This window comes from Oncorhynchus mykiss, chromosome 1, assembly GCF_057628025.1.
Source record: "Oncorhynchus mykiss isolate SJ-2025 chromosome 1, ASM5762802v1, whole genome shotgun sequence".
Lineage (NCBI taxonomy): Eukaryota > Metazoa > Chordata > Actinopteri > Salmoniformes > Salmonidae > Oncorhynchus > Oncorhynchus mykiss.
The window spans coordinates 82,484,948-82,510,345 of NC_143022.1; the positions used below are offsets into that span (position 1 = coordinate 82,484,948).

Here is a 25,398-nt window from a genome sequence, read left to right on the forward strand (position 1 = left end):
CTCCATGTCAGAGGTCCTCCAGAGTTAACATGGAGCTCTGTATGAGGCTGGTAGAACATGTCCCATGATAGGCTGTCTGAGGACCACATTAACTGCCAATAAGCTCTATTTATGGATCTATTTATGAATCTAGCCCTTCAGAGGAAAGAGCTACTATCTTTAACAGGAAACCAGTTTCTCGTCTATTAATGTGAGATAATAGATTGTTTCCCTTTTTTTCTTATTGGGTGTTTGGTATGTGGGAGAATACTGTCCTCTCTAAAGTACTGTATCGCATTTCATTACCAGTCTGATTCTACTGTATCGACCTCGATGCATATTCACTGAACTGCATGGCTTTATTCTGTCTTGGTTTGTTCTGGACCTCTCATTTTGATTGTTGTGATCAAAATGGTTTTGTCTTTTTCTTTGGTGTGTTTGTGTTTTGTGCATATGACACGTTTTGTCTGTTCCATTTAATTTTCTGAACAAATCCTTCTCAATTGGGGTTAAGGGATGGTTTTGGAAGAAACGTCATTCACTAAATGATTTGAGAGGAAATGTAAGTTGTAGAGAGAATGTTGCCTTCCTAGTGTTAGTGGTGAGAGAAATTTGCAAGTGAGACGAATGTGATTGTCAGATTATTTTGTGAATGAAGGTTCTTCTACTCTTGGTTGTCATGGTATTGGATCTGGGGAAGGTGTTGTGAGAATGCTCACGGCCACAATACAAATTCCAATAGCACAATAACTTGTTTTAGGTTATGTATTATTGTAGACTGACTGGGTACACCTTGTACAAACGTATATTATGAACCATATGAAGTTATATTCAAGGGCAGAAAGCACTCCTTTATGCACCAGTAGTAGGAGTAGTGATGTCGTTGGTAGTTTAGATGTATTTATTTCTGCTTCGTGATGTATTTACCATTTTGAAATAGTTTTATCGTATTTATCTTGTGTGTATAAACCATTAACTGCAGCCTTTATTCAGATGGAATATAACATGCTTTTGTTCTGCAGATGTGGAAGTGTTACAAGAGCGCAGAAAGTCAAAAAGCGGAACTGGGGAGCAACAAAGCTCCTAAACATTAATGATGAGCTCAAGTGGTGAGTGCTGCTCTCCAAGTCCAACAGGGAGATGGGGGGGGGGGGCTCCATGGTAACCCAAAGTGGTGTAACAGATGTCCCATCCTGGACATGCTTGCTAATGCTACGCTGGTGTGTATTTGTCGTCCCCCCTGGCCTGGCTGGTGCCACCCGGTAAAGGGCACATGAATGGACCGTCTGCATGGCGTCTGGTGGAACACGCTTTGCCCATTTATGTGCCCAATCCCTAATAACAGGAGGACCTGTCTGTCCTGCTACACGTACATGCACCCCCTCCCTCCCTCCCTGCTCCTCAGTGATACTGTGTGTCCATAGCTGGCTTTTCTTATAACTTTTTTCTGTTCATATTCAGGAAAAAGCACCGGTGGCTCTATACAAGGTTGTGGTCCCTTTGCGAGCTTATCTATCTGCAGTACTGCATGGCTTTGGTGTCGTGCAGCTGAAACCCCTCCCCTTACCCTGACTGTCGATGCATGTAGACCGCTTTCCTGTGCGTCCATATCTACATGTTCATCTTCTTCTCTGTCATTTCTGCCTCTAACTTTTTTCTGTCCGCTTCTCTTCTTCTCTTTCACTCTGTCTGCCTCCAGCTCAGAGGAAAGTGACCTTCAAGCTGTCTGTTTGACTTTGAAGCCTTTAAAAGTTGGTCTACTTAGATGGTCTTCAGTGAGAAAAGCTTGTAAAAACAACAACATTTAAATCAATTTCAAGAATGCTTCAATAGAGAAAAGTAAACTTCCTCTCTTTTTTCCTTGAATCAAGGAAACAAAACTCATAAAGGGACATTTCTAAAATGTTAAATTTCATATTCATAATCTCCAGCAACCACCCGAACATCAACATATGGGAAAATGGCGCGTTTCTATGTTTTGTAGTAAAAAACAGAGGAAGATATGTTTCCAATTATATCATTGTTGTGCATTGTGTGATTTTTAACCAATTATGAGTAGGTATTGCTTGCTAATTGGTTGATGTTGTTGGAAAATATATTTTTTACTGCAAAACATAAATGCACCTTTTTTTACATATGTTGATGTTGGGGTGGTGCTGGAGGTGATGAATATGAAGTAGAAACATGTTGAAATTTCCCTTTAAGACATATAGGTAACTGCCAAAATAAAAGAAATGCCAACAAAGTGTCTTAATAGGGCGTTGGGCCACCCAGAACAGCTTCAATGCGCCTTGTCATATATTCTACAAGTGTCTGGAACTCTATTGGAGGGATGCGACACCTTTCTTCCACAAGAAATTCCATCATTTTGTGTTTTGTTGATGGTGGTGAAAAACGCTGTCTCAGACACCACTCCAGAATCTCCCATAAGTGTTCAATTGGGTTGAGATCTGGTGACTGAGACAGCCATGACATATGGGTTGAGATCTGGTGACTGAGACAGCCATGAGATATGGTTTATATCGTTTTCATGCTCATCAGACCATTCAGTGACCAATCGTGCCCTGTGGAGGGAAATAGGGCCCGTTTGTTTCGCATGGCCCGGTACGCCGGGTGGGTGTAGATTTCACTTAAGGACCAATGGGAGCACCGGGCCATGCAAAATTCTCAGAATAGATGTGTATGTATTGGTGTTTACCTTGCCCTCTAAGGGGTTGAGAGGACCTAAACCATGGCAGGAAAATGCTCCCCACACCATAACAGTGCTGTGAGAACCCTCATTTACTCAAGTTTCTCCTTTATTTTGGCAGTTACCAGTATGTGGTGACAATTGTTTTTCTAAAATGGACTTTCTGGCAAATTTTTACCTTTTTATTTAACTAGACAAGTCAGTTAAGAACAATTTCTTATTTTCAATGACGGCATAGGAACAGTGGGTTAACTGCCTTGTTCAGGGGCAGAACGACAGATTTTTACCTTGTCAGCTCGGGGATTCGATCATGCAACCTTTCGGTTACTAGTCCAACGCTCGAACCACTAGGCTAACTGCTATGGTGACAGGCTGCTAATGTTCACTCTACACGGACCTACACTTGGTGCCAATGTTCACGCAAAGCCAAATGGGTGAGCTTAAACTAGACCCTGGGGACTCCACGTTGTCCTCTGTGTGACTTTGAATCAGCTGGACTTTTGCAGTCTGCCATTTGATGTTAATGATACTCTTTGTAAATGAGCATGCACATGCAACATCTTTCTACTGTGGAACAGCTGACGTCTACTTTCAGCAATATGCACCGGAAATAAACTGCATGTGGACACAGAACAACAAGGTCAACCACAATCTGCATGGAGCAATCAATCAACACGCTTTCCTCCCAATCAGAATGGACTATGTTTTAAGTTGTGTTCCTCTGAAATGCCAAAATGACTATCGCAGGAAGCCATGCCATCTGTTTGATTGACAGCCAATCCAATCAAGATAAAGGCTGTGTGAGCTGAATGGCACAGCGTATATGTGTACAGTGCTGTCAGATTACCGTGTCTGTGATGATGACCTAGTGTCCACTTCCTCCACTTTTACATAAATCCATTTGATGTAATGAAGACTCCTGTGTGTCATTTCATCTTCACTGCCCACAGCGTCAAGTCTTCATCTCATAAAGGACTGTCAAGTGTCATCTATTCTTTGTCTGATGAATAATAACTTGAATAATTTGTTGTTGGGATATTGGATGAAAGTAATATCATGATTTCTACAGACAGATTGATGTAATGCCCATTTAAATATTATATATGCCTGCACTGTTTATTCTGCTTTATTGAACATTTTTAGATCCGAACCGGATCTTTGTCAGGGCGGTGAATTGGGAGCAAATACAGTGTGAAGACCTTCCTGTTCTTTACATGTGTTCTTTATTAGCCCAGCACCTAAGTTAAGGATGTGCCTAGAAAGATAGCATATAATCCCAGACGATATGAGTGGGGAATCAATGTTTCATCATCTGCTTTATTACACTGCAGTATTTAGTATCAAAACAGTGTAAATGACTAGATCTCGCAGAGGGAGATACAATGCAAACGCCATAAATCACTACTACATTGTCTTTCAACCATGTACATGATATAACCAACTATCTACTGGTCTCTTGACCATAGAAAACAAGGACTCTCCATCCCTTGTTCTGTCCCAAATGTTTGACTATTATTTTTTATTTTTTTTTACAATAATGGACATTTCTTGATAACCCGAAGTACAGGCACAAAGGTAAATAACTTTTAAATAAATCATTGTACCAAGCCAAAGCACAGCCTGACAGGATAGTAAGTATATTAATTTCAAGGTATTTACTAGTCAAAGCTCTGAAGAACTGGCTCATGTCCTGTCTCCTTTAAAAACTTCAAGAGATCCTCTGGCTTTAGTCCCATAGAGCCAGCATTGGTCATGGGATGGAAGTAAACTCGCTCATGGCCTCCGTTGACCAGGTCGCTGTCCAGGACAACCTTGACGCTCTGGTCCTTATCGCAGAAGAGTGCCAGGGCAGTGGCACAGCCTTGGCCCACCTTCAGTTTCTCCAACATGGCTGCCTCCTCAGCAAAGCGGAGGTTGCCGCTACCCAAGCCTAGCTTCTTAGCCAGGTCGTTGAGGTTGACTGGACGGTCATGGCGGACAGAGACTAGCCACAGGCCCTTCTTCTTCTTGTCTTTCAGGAAGAGGTTCTTAGTAACTGCTCCACTGAGGTCTTGCAGGTGAGGCATCATCTCTTCCACAGTGAATACCTAAGGGAGAAAGTGTCAGAGGACATGTTACTTTGGTATCTGATGTCTAAAATGGCTCCCTCTCGTTTCATCTACTCTGAAATGGAAGGTCTGGACAAGTACAATTTCCAGTAGGCATCTATCCTACTGTTTTCAACTAGACTGGTAACAGATCAACACCGGAGAGACGACAACTGAAATTAATTGCAATCCTACCAAAAATCAGAAGGAACAATTCACTGAATAGTACAAGAGAACATATGATCTATTAAAAGTCTCATGCGGGATAATTGTCCCGTTTTCTACCTGTAAGATCTACACATCGAATAAGCACCAGTACTAAAATGAACATGGCTTGCCTATAGATGTATATAGGATGAGTCATCGTGCGACACCTAGTTGTGGTTGTAAAAGGGAACACAAAATAAAGCCCAGTAAAAGTGTCAATTATTTTTCAAAATAACAAAACAATGCACGGCTAAATTCTTATTCTATGAGCGATGGTGGGGATGTGCATTTGTTCTCCAATCCAGTGCATTGAAGTATTATTCAACAACTCACTGGACCACCTTAGTTTAGCTAACGTTAGCTAGCTTGCTAACGTTATTGGTTCTTACCGGTGGATGGTCTACGCAGACCGTCTGGATATTCAGACTTTCCAAATACTTAACCAACTCAGTCCGGAGATCAGGTGTTGCCATTGTTAATTTGAAGAAAAAATAAACGCTATTCAGACAAATCGGAACACTCCAACGTAGCATACACTTCCTCAGTCGCGACTCATTCCACAAACCTGTATTTACATAACTGCGCAAGCGCAAACGAACGAATGAACAAACCCAGTCAATGGAGAATTGTGTTTCATGGTTTGTAGATGTGTCACCCATTAGTGATTTTCAGTAGTTGCGACTCAATTCTTAAGTTCCATTGTATTAGAATATAATTAAAAGCCGCCCATGGGTAAATTATTTCCTTTAAGTGATGAATACAATTGCATCAATACAAAGCAGTAGTTAAGAGTTACCTTAAAAAAAAGATCCGTTCAAAACCAATGGGGACCACACAAATGCCGCGTTTACATGTCAGTTTTCAACGAGAGCACGAACGTAAATGCCGTCAGCCGGCACACTTAAAATATTTCAACTTGCCGTAGCGTTCTGTCGGGTGTTGATTTGCACTTTTTACTTAAATCCCCAGAGCAACTCAGTCGTGCTGTCACCAGCTCTCTTCCTTTCTTGTCCCACTACGTGGACGGGTATGACGATTTTTGTGCCCCTCTGCTAAATGAAGCACGAGCCATGTGGAACATTCAGTGACAACTGACAAGTCGCATTGTAAAAATCAATAGTTTTACAATGCCCATTTTATTTGAAATAATGTTCCAAGCCTAAAAAGACAATTTAATTTGTAGCCCTGCTAATAATAACCCTATGAAAATGTCTAAATTGGAAACCAGTCTGTCTATCCATTGTGGGTAAAAATATAAGAATCAAGCCATCACAGTGATTGGTAAAAACATTTTATTTACTCCAGTCCAATAGATTACTTGTCCTCAGGCTTGTTGAAGCAGTAGGTGAGGCAGCACTTTCCACAGTAGTGCCTATCAAAGTGGCTGGCCATGAACACGCCAGCGCCACACTCATCAGCTGGGCACTCACGACGCAGACGGTGGATCTTGCCATTTTCGTCAACCTGGGGAAACACAATGGAAGCCATAAGTACAGCAATGGAACACAAGACAGTGGCTGTGTTCAGTAGGATACAACATAGCAAAGGGTTTGCATTTTTTTTAAAGTGCTATTTTTATGACAGGCCTCATTGATGAGGAATTCTTGACACCACAGGAAGTCTGAATGTTCATTTTAAATTTTGGCCAAAAATGTCCTTGGTTATTAGACAAGTTTGGGTAGCAGTATGTCCCCAGTTTCATTCAGCTTGAAAACAAATCAAATAACAACCATCTACAAAACAATAGTTGGCTCCAATCACTAGAGATATGGTAGTGGTCACAGCCAATACAGCCTACTACCAAAATGCATATAATTAATTGAATCTAGCTGAAATCCACAAAAAAAGTTAATGCCTTACCTTGTAGTACTTGAGAACTGCGAGTTTGACCTTCTTCCTCTTGTGCTTGTTCTTCTTGGGAGTGGTGTAGGACTTCTTCTTCCTCTTCTTGGCACCCCCACGCAGTCTCAGCACCAAGTGCAGAGTGGACTCCTGCAGGAAAAAGCAACAGTTCAGCCAAACAGACAACATATGTTGAATGACTTCAGTGGTCAAAACTGCATATGACAAAATAATAATAAAAAAACACTTTTGACTGTATGATGGTGAGGAGAAACTCCCAAATAAACTAAGGTTATTCACCAGTCACAGAATTAACAAAATCACCCAGAAACAAAAAAGCAGTACAATGCTGGGAAACAATTAATTATCTAACCTGCCACCAAAAATAACTCCCGATGGCAATAATGTTGCATTAACATGAATTGGTATACTTTGAACATTAACTGAATATTCAGCACACCTCTTAAATGTGATCAGATAAATGTAACCAAAAAAGCATCTTAGTGGGCCTTAGGAGGTTAAGGGGGAGACAGGTAGCCTAGTGGCTAGATCGAATCCCTGAGCTGACAAGGTAAAAAAAAAGATAGGTCGTTCTGCCATTGAATAAGGAAGTTAACCCACTGTTCTAAGGCCGTCATTGTAATTAAGAATGTTCTTAACTGACATGCCTAGTTAAAAATATGTTATTTTTTAAGAGGCTGAAAATCAGACCCAACAACACCCAGACCTGACCTATAATATAGTTAAATTAGTTAGCCGAGCTGACCTGGTCATTTCCACATGTATACGCAGGGCCATGCTATATATATATATATATATATATATATATATATATATATATAAAAAAGACTAGAACCGAGAGAAAAAATAATAATTCCACCAAGTTGCTCTTCTGGTTACTGAATACATCTATAGCTTTTAGCATATTTAAGGCCTAGCCAAAATATATGTAAAGCAGTGGCCAGGTCCATTCAGGCCCACCAGCTGTACTTACACCTGATGGCTATAGAACAGAACCCAACCAGAGTCCCAAGTCAGGTAAACATATGGAGACCTCTGAGAAACCCTGGTCTAAGGGAATTGTGTTGGCACTTAGTTGATGTAATCTACTTCCTGCAACACATTTACTAAGGTGTAGTATTGTCAAATGTTTAGGGAGGCTAAAATGTTCTCACCTTCTGAATGTTGTAGTCAGACAGTGTGCGTCCATCCTCCAGCTGCTTACCAGCGAAGATCAACCTCTGCTGATCAGGAGGGATACCTAGAGGGGGACCAGAGTTCAGTCTTTGACAGCCAACGTCAGTGCTCTCTTATATTCAATTCAACGGATGACGAGGATGAAAAATTAATGTAATTACCTTCTTTGTCTTGAATCTTAGCTTTGACATTTTCAATGGTATCTGAAGGCTCAACCTGGAAATAAGAGAACCTGTCAGTTTTTAAAACAGTAACGTGGCTAACAAGACTTCCCAGGATATTGATTAACGTCAACTTGTTACCAGCCAAACGTCAAGAACAAATATCACTTATCAAATGATAAGTTACATGTTAAAATATAGTTCAATTAGTTAGCCAAGCTGACCTGGTCATTTCCACGTGTATACGCAGGGCCATGCTATCAAAATGTAGCTAGCTAACGTTACTGTAACATTAGCCAACTAGCTAACGTAGCAGTTCAGAATTTAAAAAAAATCTAAGCTCACAGGTTGGCTATTTGCGGCTAATTCCAATAAAAATGAGTTGACTTACAAATGTATAAGGCTGATTGATTACTGAAATTACGCACTCTAGAATACTTTATTTTTTAAATCATGTACACATGCTCCGCTAGTAGAGGAAAGAAGCCCTCCATCACAACTTGTGACACAAGCCCCAAGTACCCACCTCGAGGGTTATAGTCTTCCCCGTGAGGGTTTTGACAAAAATCTGCATCTTGGCGTTCAATCCACCTGCACATATGAACGATAGCGTTGTATTTATAACTATTTCAGATTTAACACAGTATACAATGTCGTTATTATGGTAAATAATGGCCTAAAACAGAGAGCACGATCTTACCACAGGTCTCCTGCTAATGGCGGATCATGAGAAGAGGTCTTTCGACGCGTGCGACGGGGTTTTCGGGGCTCGTCTGCAGGGAGTAGGTGTGAAATAAGATGCCTGTTCAAAAAAGCTCTCTCAGTAAAGTTTATTTACATAACGCTTATTTTCACCTTAACATATGTTGTTTCGTTTTTATCTGAAAATATGATTAGTTTTGATCGTTTTTTTTGTTGTTGTCGATGTTATAACTACATTACCCAACATACCCTGGAGATGTCCATAGCAACCTTCCTGTTTATCTTTTGGACATTTATCTGCAATATTTCTCCGTGTTGGAGAAATGAAACCATGCTCTAAGCAGCAATTGAAAAACATAAGAAAATCATGTCTGGGGCTGGAAACTTACATCACTCCGCAGAAGAATCTGAAAGAAGAACATTGCCACCTATCAAATCTGCCAGTGACAAGTATTTCCTAGAATCTCTTGGTGAATACATTCAACATGAGATGGAACGTCTGATGTGTCCAGACGAGGGACCTGATGAGCAACGTTACATCATTTACAGTTCTGCATTTGATAAGGTATCAACATGAACCACCATACCCTTTCGCCTTGTTTCAGCATCATCACTCAATCGTTTTTTTAGGCCTACACACGTGAACTGATCAGAATGCCTAGGCTAACTTGTTGCGTTGTAACTATGCCTGTCTCTTGCTTGTTTGATTTTCTCAGGTAATTGAGTATGCAACTGCATACAAAACCATTCTCACTTCCATCAAGAAAGAGTATGATGAGTTTGTCTGTGCCATAAAGAAGAGTGAGTGTGATGCCAAGTTAGCACATGGAAAACTGAAGGCCATGGTGGCCCAGCCCACCTCCCTTATGTACTGTAAGAGAAGAGCTGTCCAGCTTCAGGAAAGGCAAGAGAATCACTACCATTTTTCAACATGGCACAATGCGGCCCCAGAGTATAGTATATCATCCATGCCTAAACCTTGTTTTGTCCCGTTCTAGGATTGCTATCATTCAGAGAGACACTGCAGAGTTGCAGGCTGAGTTAAATAGACTACAGGAGTCAAGGAGAGACAAGAGACCCTCATTGCGTCAGAAGACCTCAGACAGCAAGACATTACGGCCCGTTGGGCAAATTCCAGGCATGGCCCGACATTGCTGAACTCATTGTGCCGTTTTGTATTGTCATAACATTATAATGGCTGTATGTTTACCCAAGTACATACAGTGCCTTGCGAAAGTATTCGGCCCCCTTGAACTTTGCGACCTTTTGCCACATTTCAGGCTTCAAACATAAAGATATAAAACTGTATTTTTTTGTGAAGAATCAACAACAAGTGGGACACAATCATGAAGTGGAACGACATTTATTGGATATTTCAAACTTTTTTAACAAATCAAAAACTGAAAAATTGGGCGTGCAAAATTATTCAGCCCATTTACTTTCAGTGCAGCAAACTCTCTCCAGAAGTTCAGTGAGGATCTCTGAATGATCCAATGTTGACCTAAATGACTAATGATGATAAATACAATCCACCTGTGTGTAATCAAGTCTCCGTATAAATGCACCTGCACTGTGATAGTCTCAGAGGTCCGTTAAAAGCGCAGAGGGCATCATGAAGAACAAGGAACACACCAGGCAGGTCCGAGATACTGTTGTGAAGAAGTTTAAAGCCGGATTTGGATACAAAAAGATTTCCCAAGCTTTAAACATCCCAAGGAGCACTGTGCAAGCGATAATATTGAAATGGAAGGAGTATCAGACTACTGCAAATCTACCAAGACCTGGCCGTCCCTCTAAACTTTCAGCTCATACAAGGAGAAGATTGATCAGAGATGCAGCCAAGAGGCCCATGATCACTCTGGATGAACTGCAGAGATCTACAGCTGAGGTGGGAGACTCTGTCCATAGGACAACAATCAGTCGTATATTGCACAAATCTGGCCTTTATGGAAGAGTGGCAAGAAGAAAGCCATTTCTTAAAGATATCCATAAAAAGTGTTGTTTAAAGTTTGCCACAAGCCACCTGGGAGACACACCAAACATGTGGAAGAAGGTGCTCTGGTCAGATGAAACCCAAATTGAACTTTTTGGCAACAATGCAAAACGTTATGTTTGGCGTAAAAGCAACACAGCTGAACACACCATCCCCACTGTCAAACATGGTGGTGGCAGCATCATGGTTTGGGCCTGCTTTTCTTCAGCAGGGACAGGGAAGATGGTTAAAATTGATGGGAAGATGGATGGAGCCAAATACAGGACCATTCTGGAAGAAAACCTGATGGAGTCTGCAAAAGACCTGAGACTGGGACGGAGATTTGTCTTCCAACAAGACAATGATCCAAAACATAAAGCAAAATCTACAATGGAATGGTTCAAAAATAAACATATCCAGGTGTTAGAATGGCCAAGTCAAAGTCCAGACCTGAATCCAATCGAGAATCTGTGGAAAGAACTGAAAACTGCTGTTCACAAATGCTCTCCATCCAACCTCACTGAGCTCGAGATGTTTTGCAAGGAGGAATGGGGAAAAAATTTCAGTCTCTCGATGTGCAAAACTGATAGAGACATACCCCAAGCAAAAGGTGGCGCTACAAAGTATTAACTTAAGGGGGCTGAATAATTTTGCACGCCCAATTTTTCAGTTTTTGATTTGTTAAAAAAGTTTGAAATATCCAATAAATGTCGTTCCACTTCATGATTGTGTCCCACTTGTTGTTGATTCTTCACAAAAAAATACAGTTTTATATCTTTATGTTTGAAGCCTGAAATGTGGCAAAAGGTCGCAAAGTTCAAGGGGGCCGAATACTTTCGCAAGGCACTGTATTGTCATGTGTCATGTCATGTCAATATGTCATTCATGAGCGGTGCTTACAGTATAGTTTTTTCCAGGTCTGACATTTGATGAGTCGATGAACCCAGCAGCTCTGGCAAAGCATTTGGAGTACCTTGAGCGAAAGCGAGCCGACCTGCAGATAAAGAGGAAGAGCCAGTATGTATCTGTTTCTGTCAAGGATGACCTGGACAATAAAATGCGATCCGCCCTGGACCAGAGGGATGAGCTGGCAGTGGAGAATGAGAGACTCCAACTCCGGTGAGACTGTGTCTCACTTTGCTCAAGACTCACTGGCACAAGTGGCTATAGAATACCATTGAAGACGCCTATGTTGTTGCTAAAGTTATCGGTTCTTCTGGTTTTCTAGATACAAAAAGATGAAGTTTCTGAATGACTCCCTCATGACATGGGAAAAGACAGGAAAAGAAGTCACTCTACTGGAGTTCATAACATCAAAACTGGAGAATATATTTGATCTGAAAAGTATTTTACACTTCCACTTTAGCATACAAGTGTATGTTAGTATTATTGACACTGACAGTGAATTAAGTTCTAGTCAGGGATAATGTAGCCTAGCTTTTTGTGTGTTATAACCTATTTGTCTTCTACTTATGATGCGGCAGGCCTATAAACCTCACGAGAGCTTTTGTGTGTTTTTTAACTATGATAAGGCTCATGATACAGCAGCAGTAAAGTGATATGATTTTCATTTTAGTGAGCGACACTGATTTCCTTGGCATTAGTGCAGTAGTGTTTGAAGAGGATGATCCCAGCAAGGTCAATGAATCGGAGCTCTTGGTGGATTACATTGAAAGGTACTTCAGTTCTTTTCCGAGTTCTAGTACTATGCTCTCAACCAATGCATACTGTATGTATAGATCATTCCTCTATGTGTTGTGTCTCCCTGCAGGTTCATTGACCTATTTGAGGGGGGTGAGTATGAGGCAGCTGCTTTCCATGCTGCCAAATCCCCTCATGGAGTTTTGAGAAACATGGAGACAATGGAAAGGTTCAAAGGTGGAAAATCTTTATTTTCTATCTTATACAGACGTCCTATAGTGTTGTGGTCGCTATACACACATCATGTGGGTCATTGTGGTCTCAACCATAAAGTAACTCTGCATCTTGTACAGGCATACAGCACATAAATCAAATTTAATTTGTCATGTGCCAAATACAAGAGATGTAGGCCTTACCGTGAAATGCTTACTTTTACAAGCCCTTAACAAGAAATAGAGTCAGGAAAATGTTTACAAAATAAAATGATGTAAAAATAAAAAGTAACAACGTAGAATTACATAATAATAACGGGGCTATATACAGGGGGCCTGGTACAGAGTAAATGTGCGGGGGTACAGGTTAGTCGAGGTAATTTGTACATGTAGGTAGGGGTATATAGAGCATATAAGTCTGTATGAACTGTTTTCAACCTATGTCATCTTTGTTTCCCCTCTAGCGGTCACAGTGTACCAGGGCCAGGGGGAACTGCCCCCTCTGCTTCTCTTCTTCCAGGCACTCATGATCTCGGTGCATGCTGGGAAACAGCTGCCTGGGGAGACCCTGTCAGTGGAGGGGGTCCGGTGTGCCATGCAGCTCAACTATGTAGAACTGGTCACACACTGGGTAACCCAGAAGAGGTCAGCATATCAGAGTGTATAAATAATATGAGCGTTAGGGGTTATGAGTCTTTTTGTTGTACGGTTTGAATGGTATAGCTGGGCATGGTTGTAGCAATCACAATATAAGATATATAGGTATTGTGTTTAGAGCTCTTTGTTATTGAGTCTATGTCGGGTTACAGCTTTCTCCATACCCTTCTCAGGCTAACATACAGCGAGGCTCTGGGGGATGTGATCTGTGAGCATGGAGACAGGAAGCCGCGGATGGCCGACACATGCTTGGCTCTGGCCCACATCGTCTACAAGGCCTGCGGCGTGCTCAGGAAGGCCGCACTGAGCATGTGCAAGAGAGGCATGACCAGCAGTACTATGGAGTTTATCTATCAAAGCAAAGGCTTTACTGCAGGTGGGAAACACTCATTTACAGATACTATTCACACACATCCTATGTAGTAAATGTGTGAGTGACTCAGTGTGTGTGTATTGTTCTCTGTGTGTATGTTTGTGCGCAGGTGACTGTCTGTTTGTGCTGAAGGGTTGTCCCAGTCTGGCTCTTCTCCAGGCGTTGACTCAGGAGTACCAGGGCCAGCCTGCAGTGCTTTCTTTGGGCTTTGCCTGCCATGCTCTGCTCAACTCTGATCTGGAGGACCTGGCACTGCAGATGGTGGAGAAAACACATTCAAGTGGGCAAGGTAGTTAGGCTATACCCACCCACCAATCAGCAGGGCAACCACACATGGTCGCGCACACACATACACAAGTTGAGTTGACTAGTGGTGCTGTCATTTTCAGGTACTTTGGAGAAGGTGATTCTGGATGATACTGGGTGTTCTGCAGAGAACTGGGGTGAGATAGCAGGTTGCTGTGGCCAGAAGAACAAGCCTTTACTGGCCAAGGAGATCCTCTCCATTCTGCTGTCTCAGTCAGGGGCCATGCGCCTCTCCCCTGGCATGGAGAGCTCCAGGTTGATGCAGCATGTGTTCATGTAGAGAGACAGCCACTAGAGGGTGCCCATGGGACAGATCTGCACCACCAATCCAAGAGGCCTCCCACCATGGCAAGCCCATTCATAACTCACTGCATCATACTGCTCACTGCTTACAGAGAGAAATGCAGTCATCCACACTGGTCCTCCAGATCATTAAATCATTTCAATGTGATTTGACTTTGATTAATATCACAAGTGTCAAGTTCCATCTTTATCAGAAAGCACAAAGCATTGCCATGTTATTAAATTGATATCAATTGAACATTGTCAAACGTCACTTAATAGTTGGTTTATTATTTATTCCTCAATATAATTGACTCTTAACTAGACTCAGAATTTCAAACAGTTTAAACTTCATCTAAGAAAATTATCACTACGTGTTTAGATTTGGATCAATGGCATCTCCGACATCCAACATAATTCATGGTGACAAGCTCTACAGAATATTGAATTTCCCTGTAATAAATTCCCCATTTCCTGCCTCCAGAACACCACTGACTATCCCCACAGAGGTAAGACCTGATTGTCGCTCCCTGAGAGGCGTGCTATTACCTATATACACTATCACCAGAAATACGAGGAGGACACAATGGTAGATAGAACAGTAGCTCACTAACCTTCCACTCACACAGTGGACCCATTGTCCCAGACAGTGCAGGGCCAGTCTCAGTCACCCTGCCATATTAGAGTGAATGAAGCTTCCACACAGCACAAACAACACCCACCATCAATAAACACAGCCTCCAGTTTCCTCTGTCTCTGCCTAGGAGACATGAAGCCACACTGAGCTAACTGTGTGTCTATGATTCCCACAGTTAATCAATTCCGCTCATGTCTGGGGCCGCGTTTCAGTGTATATCTGTTTGATCCGTTAATGGGTTAGTGAATGGACGTGTGTAGTTGATGGCCTTATATGTCATACTAATTTAAACTCGGAACCGATCAACTGTGATATTGAAAGCAGGGCTCTTATAGAGACTTGTATTCATACACATTGTGTACATTTAGCATCAGTGTTGTGATTATCAATATACTGTTATTGATGCTGGTATCTCTCCAGGCACTAGAGCTGTTTAGCCCCCACAATCTGTGCTGTTAGCTCTTTGAACATCACTACTTGTAGTGTTAGCACAATGATACTAGCACTGTGTTGTCAGACGGCAGACTGGAGGCAGCTGGTATCCAAGGGAGACGGAGAGAGGAAAAAAGAGGGGGTTGGCAATATGTGAGGCAAAGATGGAGAGAGAGTAAGACTGACATGCTGGTATAGCATCTCTATTACAGAGAGGAAGGAGAAGAGACATTGTGTAGGGGAAAACAAGGAACAAAGTGAGAAACAGGGAAAGTGTGAAAATCAGAAAATGGTAGCGGGGGGTGAGAGATTATGCTGAATCAGCTCTTCATGGCGCCATCCCTGCTGCTGTTATTGATCTCCCGCAGTAAGAGGAGCTGGAGCTGGCCTGGCCTGCTGATGGCCCCACTGCATGAAACAGCTCCCCAGACACCCTACCTCCCTGCCCCCTCACCCACCAGCTCACAAAGAACCCTAGTGCCCTGCCCTGAGGCCTACCTCAGCCCTGAATCTCTGTGTCAAGGGTAAAAGGTGTTGAGTTCTGCCTCCTCACATCTCTTGTTTTCTATGCTAAAACTATTATCAACAAGAAAAAGCCTTGCAATCCATCTTCCCTAAACGATGCACTCAAGAGTTGTGTTTTACAAACTGCCTATTAGTCAGGTTTCAGTTTATGACAGGATGTAACAGGATGCACTTAGTGTCCTTGGATAGCACTTCTGGAAGATGTAGAAATATTGATGGTAGTTTTTGCTAGTATCATATTGTCTTGAATGGTCCTTTAAATAGGTTTTTGCCTGCACCATCCTCCCTGTCAGAACCTGTTTAACAGCTCAGGATTTTTCCTCTGTATTCCAGCCCCAGTGTGTTTCTCATCTCCCAGAGTGTGGCACAGATAAGGGCCCTCTCCTCAGTCCAGCAACGTAATGTGAACTGACAGCCGTGTCTAGCTCACACAGCCTCTGGTCTAGATAGAGCTCAGTACAGCAGACCAGCAAAAATAGAGAGCAAGGGGGGCGTTGGCCCTCATGTTTCACATCCAGACAGTGTCCACAGTGGTTTGACTTACTTCTAGGCCTTTGTTTGATAGAGCAATGTTAGTGGTATACATGGTTTTAAAAGGAATGTAGTCAGGATTAAATAGCTGTGTCAAGCCTTCTATTTCTGATCCGTGATTGAGCAGACTGTTGCACATTTGTACTGGGGTGGGAAGGGGAATCTTTGGAATAAACAGCGCCTCTCTCACACTTTGTATTGATGTCTCCTGGCTTGACTGTGTATATTTAGCCACTGTGGTAGTGCCCTGTCCATTTTGTTGATATTTCCATGGATTAAAGCAGTGCCACATTAGGTTTGCAATGGGGATGGAAAATAGTCCATTGATTTCCAGCATGTCAGATGGGCAGAGAGAGAGAGAGTGCTTTGTTGTGCAGCTGTCTTTATTATATTGGCAGCAAATATCTCCTCTCCAGGGTTAGTTTATGTGACATACTCTGTAAACAGACTGGGGTCGAAGGGGGTCGGAGAGGGGTCATTCACATAAAAGAAAAACAATGTTTGGAACAGGATCAAGAGGAAATATCTAATTTTGCCATATCACTGATGAAACTCTTGGATTGTTAAACCTGATAACCGCCAGCTCTAAAACTTTCTGTTCTGTCCAATGCATTTCTCCATCTTCAGTGTGTGGCTGGGTTTCTGTGTCAGAGAGAAGAGATCTATCTGCCTTGTAATTACATTCTGTGTTTAATCTCCAGGGAATGGGAGCCAACCAGGAGGCCTGGGCTACAGAATTAAGGCTTCAAAGACGATTTTCAATGAATCATCACTCTGCTAGTCCTAGCACGCCTAAAAAAAACTAATTAGAGACATGGGGAATTTGCATATATGAATCATAATCTCCAATTAAGGGGTGAAAACAGTAGCCTTTGTTTTGTGTCCCAGAGGAGACGGGGACATGTTACGTAAGTGTTTCCTCTTTCAATTAACACTGGCCTGCTCCAATCACAACAGGAACAGCATGTTTTTAGGACAGTATATCGATGTACCTCCTGTATACAGCCATTTTGGGCTTCCACCCTGAGAGGGGACTGCTTGTTTTCATTGGGGTTGATTAATCATGCTATAAACATCTTTAGGGTGTTGTATGTAGATTCTGTTTGGCAGAATGGATGTTTGGCAGAATCTTTCATTTTTCAAGTTGCTCGCCCACTGCCTTGGTCGGTCAGTATAAAGATGCTCGTCAACACAATCTTTTAGGTTTTTAAGAATGTCTTGTTCTTAAGATAACCAATTAATAATGTAGAAAATTGGATGAGGTAACCTATTCAAAACAATAAAAAAATGTGTCAAAAAACCGTTACCCCGACAGCCTTCACTTTCCATCAGCATTCAAATGGAAGTTGTTTTTCTCATCAAGTGATGATTCTGTCTTAACATGCCTCATCACTTCCTCACTCTCCTGCATAAATGAACAAGGAAGTATGGGATCCGTTTGCTACATGATATCCTCCCACTGCCAACAATTTTCAAAGCTGAATGTGCATGTGAATCAATTACTTAGGCTGACTTCATACATACCATAGATCAGGGGTTCTCAAACTCGGTCCTGGCCTCCCCTGGGGCACGTTTAGTTTTTTCACTAGCACTACAATGGTGGTTCAAATAATCAAAGCTTGATTATGAGTTGGTTATTTGAATAAGCTGTATAGTTCTAGGACAACTGTAACAATTGTCGTTGGGAGAAAGAGAAGAGGACCAAAGTGCAGCGTGGTACGTTTGGTCAGGGCGTGAGTTGGGGTAGGCGTGAGGGCGTGAGTTGGGGTGTATTTCTGTGTTTGGTCTGGTATAGTTCCCAATCAGAGGCAGCTGTTTATCGTTGTCTCTGATTGAGAACCATACTTAGGCAGCCTGTTTTCCCACTGATTTGTGGGTAGTTATTTTCTGTTTAGTGTTTTTGTTGCACCTTTCAGAACTGTTTTGTTTTAGTCGTGGTTTCGCCTTTGTTAGTTTTGTGTCTGGTTTAATAAATATAACATGAACACTTACCACGCTGCGCGTTGGTCCGATCCATCCTATTCCTCCTCAGAAAAGGAAGACAATCGTTACAGCAACAAACAAACAAACGTGCACCCAGGGGGCCCAGGACCGAGTCTGGAAAACCCTGCCTTAGATGACGATGTTAATGGTCTTGTCTAATGATTAAAAGTTCATGAAAAGTGCTGCTCACTGGGGGTCATACATGTGGTTATACTGGTAGTTTTACAGATGTATAATCATTGGTCTGTGCTGCGTCTACCTCGTGTTGCCTCAGAAGGTTGTCAGACTGTTTACTGCATCCTATCACAGGTTTCACTTGGCAAGCAGCCTGCTCAATGCAGCAGCCAGTGTTCATGGATTATGGGTATTCTGCAGTTTGGTTGGAGAGACACTAGGCCAAAAAATATTGATGAGGTAATTCAAGGCATTTACCACTGACCTTCAGTCCCTTGTTCACACACACACACACACACATTACAATCGTCAATCACTTCCTCTGTCATGAACATAGCATTCTGTCATATTTGCTGTCTCATGCACTCAGCCTTTATTTCACACTTCTGGAGGAGTCATACCACTGCCCCTCCTTCTTTGTCGATCTCTCTCACAACCACACATAGACACACCTACAGGATAAAGCTTTAGAGTCTCAGTCTCATTGCTGAGAACAGAAACGGAAAACTGTCTAACATCAACTGCAACAGAAAACTGGGTCAAATTCATCTCTCTATCAAATAAGAAAATCTACTTGAGTGAAATGTTCTTCAAGCAAAGGCCTCCTATTACTGTGTTTGCTTTTAATCATATAATTGTTCCAAATATTGACAAACGCTAAATAAAATGAAATGTCAAAGAGACACACAGAGCATTCTTACTCATCAGATGCCATTGAAGAAGCTATGATAAGTGAACATTCCAGACATTTCTGACTGAATACCAGCGTGTCTGTGTTATCAGAGCTATTGTGAGAGTTGGACAGGTTGAGTTAATTCTGGTTCTTCACCAAGGAGTCCAACAATCGGGTGAATCCAGTTCTCCCTCCTGTAGGGAAGCCATGTGATAAGAAATTGAGCTTCTGTAATTAGGCCTCTTATGTGGGCCACTTCTGCAGACTCATCAATAAAACAACATGTTAGTGTTGCTATACCGCTCTAGCTGGAGCAGAAACAGACCATAACATCATCTGTGCCATGATCCTCTCCCAAAACAAACCAAAACAACAGTGAAAGTGAATGCACAGTGCCCGTCTTTAATCTACTCAAACACTAGTGTCATGAGTATACGTACATTATGTATTATATTGAGCTGGTGTCCAATATTCTTTTGTATCAGCTTGTGTTCCTTATATGTTCACATTTATTCACCCTGAGCTGTTTAAATGCCATATTATTTCCTTTCTCTGTGTTTTATTTCTGTAATCTTCATGGTCAGGCTCCAAGATGGCTATCTCTATATATCAGGGAGGTATGACTAAGCTGTGTGAGTCTGCTGATGACTGATGACTTCACCTCTAAAGCCACTCCAGGCCATAGTTTATAACAATGATGTAAAATACTGTGACAAAGATATTCACAGGAGATGGAGTCACACCGGATGAAGGTCTTTTGCAACCACCAACACATGTCCAACAAGCTGAGTGGTTACCAGGCAACATTACTAAGCAGAACAACTGCCATCCTCCCACTTTTCTATTCACATTCCTTGAATGCAGCTATGGATTAAACAAACCTTTTACTTGTAAACACATCTCTCATTTTCAATGAAAGTTTGACACCCTAGTCCTGCCTATGCCAGAGTTTGTCGGACAGAAGGAGATGCCACATGCCTGTCCCATTTAAAACAAAGGCTCAAGTCTAGCCATGCCAATGGTGCTGACACCCCACTCTCTCACACCTGTTCTAATGAGGATTACCCCCTTATGCTGCAATGCCAGGGCAATGCCTCTCTTCAGCCTCCATGCCTGCCCTAACATGAATCTGCACATTACCATTCAGGCAAAGGGTCATATCACAGGGCAGGGTCGTATTCAAGGTCATAAGACCCATATGAGTAATTGTTTATGTTTGCCCTGCCTTGAGGCATGATTACATATTCCACGTAGATTACAACTGTGTTCCCTTCAAAGGAACTGCACACAAACCTCTATATTACTACTCATTATTCCCATATCTACAGTTGAAGTTGGAAGTTTACATACACTTAGGTTGTAGTCATTAAAACTAGTTTTTCAACCACTCCACAAATGTATTGTTAACAAACTATAGTTTTGGCAAGTCGGTTAGGACATCTACTTTGTGCATGATACAAGTCATTTTTCCAACAATTGTTTACAGACAGATTATTTCACTTATAATTCACTGTATCACAATTCCAGTGGGTGAGAAGTTTACATGCACTAAATTGGAAAATTCCAGAAAATGATGTCATGGCTTTAGAAGCTTCTGATAGGCTAATTGACCTAATTTGAGTCAATTGAAGGTGTACCTGTGGATGTATTTCAAGGCCTACCTTCAAATTCAGTGTCTCTTTGATTGACATCATTTGAAAATCAAAAGAAATCAGCCAAGACCTGTTGTAGACCTCCACAAGTCTGGTTCATCCTTGGGAGCAATTTCCAAATGCCAGAAGGTATCATGTTTATCTGTACAAACAATGGTACGCAAGTATAAACACCATGGGACTACGCAGCTGTCATACTGCTCAGGAAGGAGACTTGTTCTGTCTCCTAGAGATGAACGTACTTTGGTGCGAAAAGTGCAAATCAATCCCAGAACAACAGCAAAGGACCTTGTGAAGATGCTGGAGGAAACCGGTACAAAAGTATCTATATCCACAGTAAAATGAGTCCTATATCGACATAACCTGAAAGGCCGCTCAGCAAGGAAGAAGTCACTGCTCCAAAACCGCCATAAAGTTTGCAACTGCACATGGGGACAAAGACCGTACTTTTTAGAGAAATGTCCGCTGGTCTAATGAAACAAAACTAAAACAATTTGGCCGTAATGACCATCGTTATGTTTGGAGGAAAAAGGGTGAGGCTTGCAAGCCAAAGAACACCATCCCAACCGTGAAGCATGGGGGTGGCAGCATCATATTGTGGGGGTGCTTTGCTGCAGGAGAGACTGGTACAATTCACAAAATAGATGGCATCATGAGGAATAAAAATGAGGTGGATATATTGAATTCAGTGCCTTACATCTGTCAGGAAGTTAAATTTTGGTCACAAATGGGTCTTCCAAATGGACAATGACCCTAAGCATACTTCCAAAGTTGTGGCAAAATGGCTTAAGGATAAAGTCAAGGTATTAGAGTGGCCATCACAAAGCCCTGACATCAATCCTATAGAAAATGTGTGGGCAGAACTGAAAAAGCATGTGCGAGCAAGGAGGCCTGCAAACCTGACTCGGTTACACCAGCTCTTTCAGGAGGAATGGGCCAGAATTCACCCAACTCATTGTGAGAAGCTTGTGGAGGCTACCCGTAACTTTTGACCCAAGTGAAACAATTTAAAGGCAATGCTACCAAATACTAATTGAGTGTATGTAAACTTCTGACCCACTGGGAATGTGATGAAAGAAATAAAAGCTGAAATAAATCATTCTCTCTACTATTATTCTGACATTTCAGATTCTTAAAATAAAGTGGCGATCCTAACTGACCTTAGACAGGGAATTTTTACTCTGATTAAATGTCAGGAATTGTGAAAAACTGAGTTTAAATGTATTTGTCTAAGGTGTATGTAAACCTCCGACTTCAACTGTATAATTCACATCGCTTCCTATCTCACTCATCAGCATATCTGGTATTTATGTGTTAGCGGTTATAATGTTACCTTGTTAGCATAGCAGGTATTTATGGTAATGATTATATCGTTACCTCATCAGCATAGTGTCACATCCTACCTCCTACTATTAGCTCGTGTGTGGAATGTCATTAACCTATTAACTTCAGTCTATGAGCGTGGCACACCAAGACAATTCCACCTCTCTTGTTGATTAACCTATGGGTTCACTCGTGCATTAAGCACTCTCCTTTCTTTCAACCAATGGGCATGAATCTGGAGGAGTATTTACTGTATATGTCAACTCAAACTTGTTGTTTTGTAGCAATGACCTTCCAACTCCCCACCACCACCCAACATTGTCTGTCATCAGCATCTGGCTCTGAGGAGCATTCCTCATAGACGAGGCCTACCCCAAACTATTCCATTTTTCCTTTTTTAACTAGGCAAGTCAGTTAAGAACAAATTCTTATTTTCAATGACAGCCTAGGAACAGTGGGTTAACTGCCTGTTCAGGGGCAGAACGACAGATTTGTACCTTGTCAGCTCGGGGATTTGAGCTTGCAACCTTCCGGTTACTAGTCCAACACTCTAACCACTAGGCTACCCTGCCCGGCCCCGGCCATATTTTTTTCTGTCTATTCTGTCATTCAGTTAAGGCTATACTGGATTGAACTGAATTATGGGCCATCCTCCCCTCACCAGCCTCCTGTCGTCTCACCCACTCCAAAGAGAGGTCTCTGTGGCTCAGAATGTGAATTGTCTCTGACGGTCAGTGGCTGATCCTGTGTGACTGAAACTGTCAAGGGCCGCCACACTTGAGATCACTGGCAGATGCAGGCTGGCTTTTTCTGGCTCCCTATCTTCTCCACTTTCAGCACAAGGCCCCATTCCTCAGATAGCAGATTTTTTGGAAGACTCATGTAGTGAACTTACACATACATGCCTGAGCCCTGGCATGGACCTCGATCTGCCAATTATTCCCTCTCAGCTCCAGACAGGAAAGAGAGTGATTTTTTTCAGCCATTGTGTGCCAAATGACCCGTATGACAGGCCAGCACCACATTACTATTGCAGTTTGCGTTACAAGATGGTAGTTTAAGTATGTGTTTTAGCACCTCTAGTTGTTTGATGCATCGGATGGGGCCACAGTGTCTCCTGACCCCTCCTGTCTCAGCCTCCAGTATTTATGCTGCAGTAGTTTATGTGTCGGGGGCTAGGGTCAGTCTGTTATATCTGGAGTACTTCTCCTGTCTTATCCGGTGTCCTGTGTGAATTTAAGTATGCTCTCTCTAATTCTCTCTTTCTCTCTTTCTTTCTCTCTCTCGGAGGACCATGCCTCAGGACTACCTGGCATGATGACTCCTTGTTGTCCCCAGTCCACCTGGCCGTGCTGCTGCTCCAGTTTCAAATGCGGTAATGGAATCCTGACCTGTTCACCGGACGTGCTACCTGTCCCAGACCTATTATTTGACCATGCTGGTCATTTATGAACATTTGAACATCTTGGTCATGTTCTGTTATAATCTCCACCCGGCACAGCCAGAAGAGGACTGGCCACCCCTCATAGCCTGGTTCCTCTCTAGATTTCTTCCTAGGTTTCGGCCTTTCTAGGTAGTTTTTCCTAGCCAACGCGCTTCAACACCTGCATTGCTTGCTGTTTGGGGTTTTAGGCTGGGTTTCTGTACAGCACTTTGAGATATCAGCTGATGTACGAAAGGCTATATAAATACATTTGATTTGATTTGAGTTGTCTGTAATGAATAAGTTTCTTCATCACTCTTGATGGTTGTGTACAATCTTGCTGAGAAGGTTGTCTTTTTTTTGTGGGGGGGGGGGGGGGGGGGTCACACAAAGAGATGACTGGAAGCAGCACTGTCAACCTTTTTGAAGCCGAGGACTGTAGTAACTTAACAGGAAGTAATGGGCAGGGTGATTTAAGATATTGTAGCATGGGCTATGTTAAACAGAAGAGGTTTTTACAAGCCTTGTCGTACCAGTTACCGCAAGATACTATTTCAGTGTGACCATTTTCAAAGCTATCGGGTGTCTCCTCTGTATATTTGTATGTGAATGTACAGTTCAGGGGAGTACTCCCCTCCCTCTCGTCTCTCTCACACACAGGTACGCAAATACGCACACTTATATCCACCGTTATGAGCTTGCAAAGCTATAGGAAAGGGTTTTCTGCAAAGTCACAGTAGGATTTCAGTCCAGCTTCCACCAAGTGCACAGCTGAAATTCCTAGAAGAGAGGAGCAATCGTGGTTATTTGGGAGATGATTGATATCCAAGAGCAAATGCCCCCCTAACATGGTCATGCTATGTTACTCTGAGGGAAAGCAATACAGTACTGAACATGTAATCTAAAATCACATTTTAGTCAAACAAATAATGTAAAAGTGATTTCCTTCTGCTCTCTATCTCTTTCTCTCTCGCTCCAGTGCGGTGTTGGGTGCTGTTTATATTTTGTCAGCCAAGGAACTGACCATAACTAGAGCTACTGTACGTCCACATGTTGCAGTAATTCAAGAGCTGGCCAAGAGGGAATTGTCACCCTAATCACATTGCAAATCCATTGTAAGGATTAAACAATTTGACAAAATAGATAGGAATTTCATAAGAATTTCTTAAGGAGAGTTTCTTTACATTGAATACATTGTGTCTAATGTAGTAGATATATCACATCACATAGACCACATTTAATCCATAACATCTATTTTGTAAGGTAGGAATCTGTATCACCTTGAGATGCTTTTTCATGCATGTTCTTGTATAGCTTCCCACGCTTCAACACACCTTAGAAAATGAACCTGTGCATGCCAAAATGGAGACCGCAGAGCACAAAATAAAAACATTGCAGAACCAGCCCTTTTAATTGAACGGTTTAATTGAGCTTGGGAAATGCATTCTACAAATTAATTATGATCATTATTAATTAGGATATCACTATATACAAAGCACCCACAAAATAATCCACAAACAATGCACAGTCAAAAATGTTTATTACCTAAGGCATGTGTCTCAAAGTTTTCGAGTGTTTTGTGGTGTTCATTTGATATGTGTATGTGTAGGAAGAGCTGCTGTCCAGCCAAGGATTAAAGAGTAAATTAAAGTGATGTAACAGTGCTCCAAAAAAACGTAACTTTGTCTCATGCAACTGTAATGTTAGGTCATCCAATGACTCTCTGACATTCCAACGT

The 25,398-nt window shown here is 42.0% G+C and overlaps 4 protein-coding genes across 15 annotated transcripts in view; 2 read left to right on the forward strand and 2 right to left on the reverse strand.

Annotated features, from left to right (window-relative positions):
* Positions 1-3,578, forward strand: part of LOC110530085 (girdin) — an 80,448-nt gene extending 76,870 nt beyond the window's left edge. For 6 of the 12 annotated variants that reach the window (XM_036986199.2, XM_090241948.1, XM_090241941.1 and 3 more), the window contains 2 exons: positions 1,002-1,088; positions 1,679-3,578. In XM_036986199.2, the coding sequence (XP_036842094.1) occupies positions 1,002-1,066 (65 nt within the window). In that variant the 3' untranslated portion in view covers positions 1,067-1,088; positions 1,679-3,578. Of the gene's footprint in view, positions 1-1,001 lie in introns of all 12 variants that reach the window. The other 6 variants (XM_036986194.2, XM_036986209.2, XM_036986205.2 and 3 more) reach the window with 1 other exon arrangement.
* Positions 3,579-3,965: 387 nt separating this feature from the next.
* prorsd1 (prolyl-tRNA synthetase domain containing 1) lies at positions 3,966-5,560 on the reverse strand. Its single transcript, XM_021612916.3, has 2 exons — positions 5,352-5,560; positions 3,966-4,755 (listed from the first exon to the last, which is right to left on the reverse strand). Exons 1-2 carry the CDS (start codon positions 5,493-5,495, stop codon positions 4,327-4,329), a joined length of 573 nt encoding a protein of 190 aa, XP_021468591.1. The 5' UTR covers positions 5,496-5,560; the 3' UTR covers positions 3,966-4,326.
* Positions 5,561-6,240: 680 nt separating this feature from the next.
* LOC110530107 (ubiquitin-ribosomal protein eS31 fusion protein) lies at positions 6,241-9,384 on the reverse strand. Its single transcript, XM_021612927.3, has 7 exons — positions 9,254-9,384; positions 8,863-8,935; positions 8,689-8,753; positions 8,163-8,217; positions 7,980-8,065; positions 6,823-6,954; positions 6,241-6,426 (listed from the first exon to the last, which is right to left on the reverse strand). The coding sequence occupies exons 3-7, from the start codon at positions 8,734-8,736 to the stop codon at positions 6,277-6,279; spliced, it is 471 nt and encodes a 156-aa protein (XP_021468602.1). The 5' UTR covers positions 8,737-8,753; positions 8,863-8,935; positions 9,254-9,384; the 3' UTR covers positions 6,241-6,276.
* Positions 8,868-14,566, forward strand: LOC110530093 (clathrin heavy chain linker domain-containing protein 1). Its single transcript, XM_021612901.3, has 11 exons — positions 8,868-9,429; positions 9,581-9,768; positions 9,863-10,002; positions 11,754-11,955; positions 12,065-12,180; positions 12,413-12,512; positions 12,608-12,714; positions 13,154-13,334; positions 13,520-13,722; positions 13,829-14,008; positions 14,109-14,566. Exons 1-11 carry the CDS (start codon positions 9,232-9,234, stop codon positions 14,303-14,305), a joined length of 1,812 nt encoding a protein of 603 aa, XP_021468576.2. The 5' UTR covers positions 8,868-9,231; the 3' UTR covers positions 14,306-14,566.
* The last annotated feature ends 10,832 nt before the right edge of the window (positions 14,567-25,398 follow it).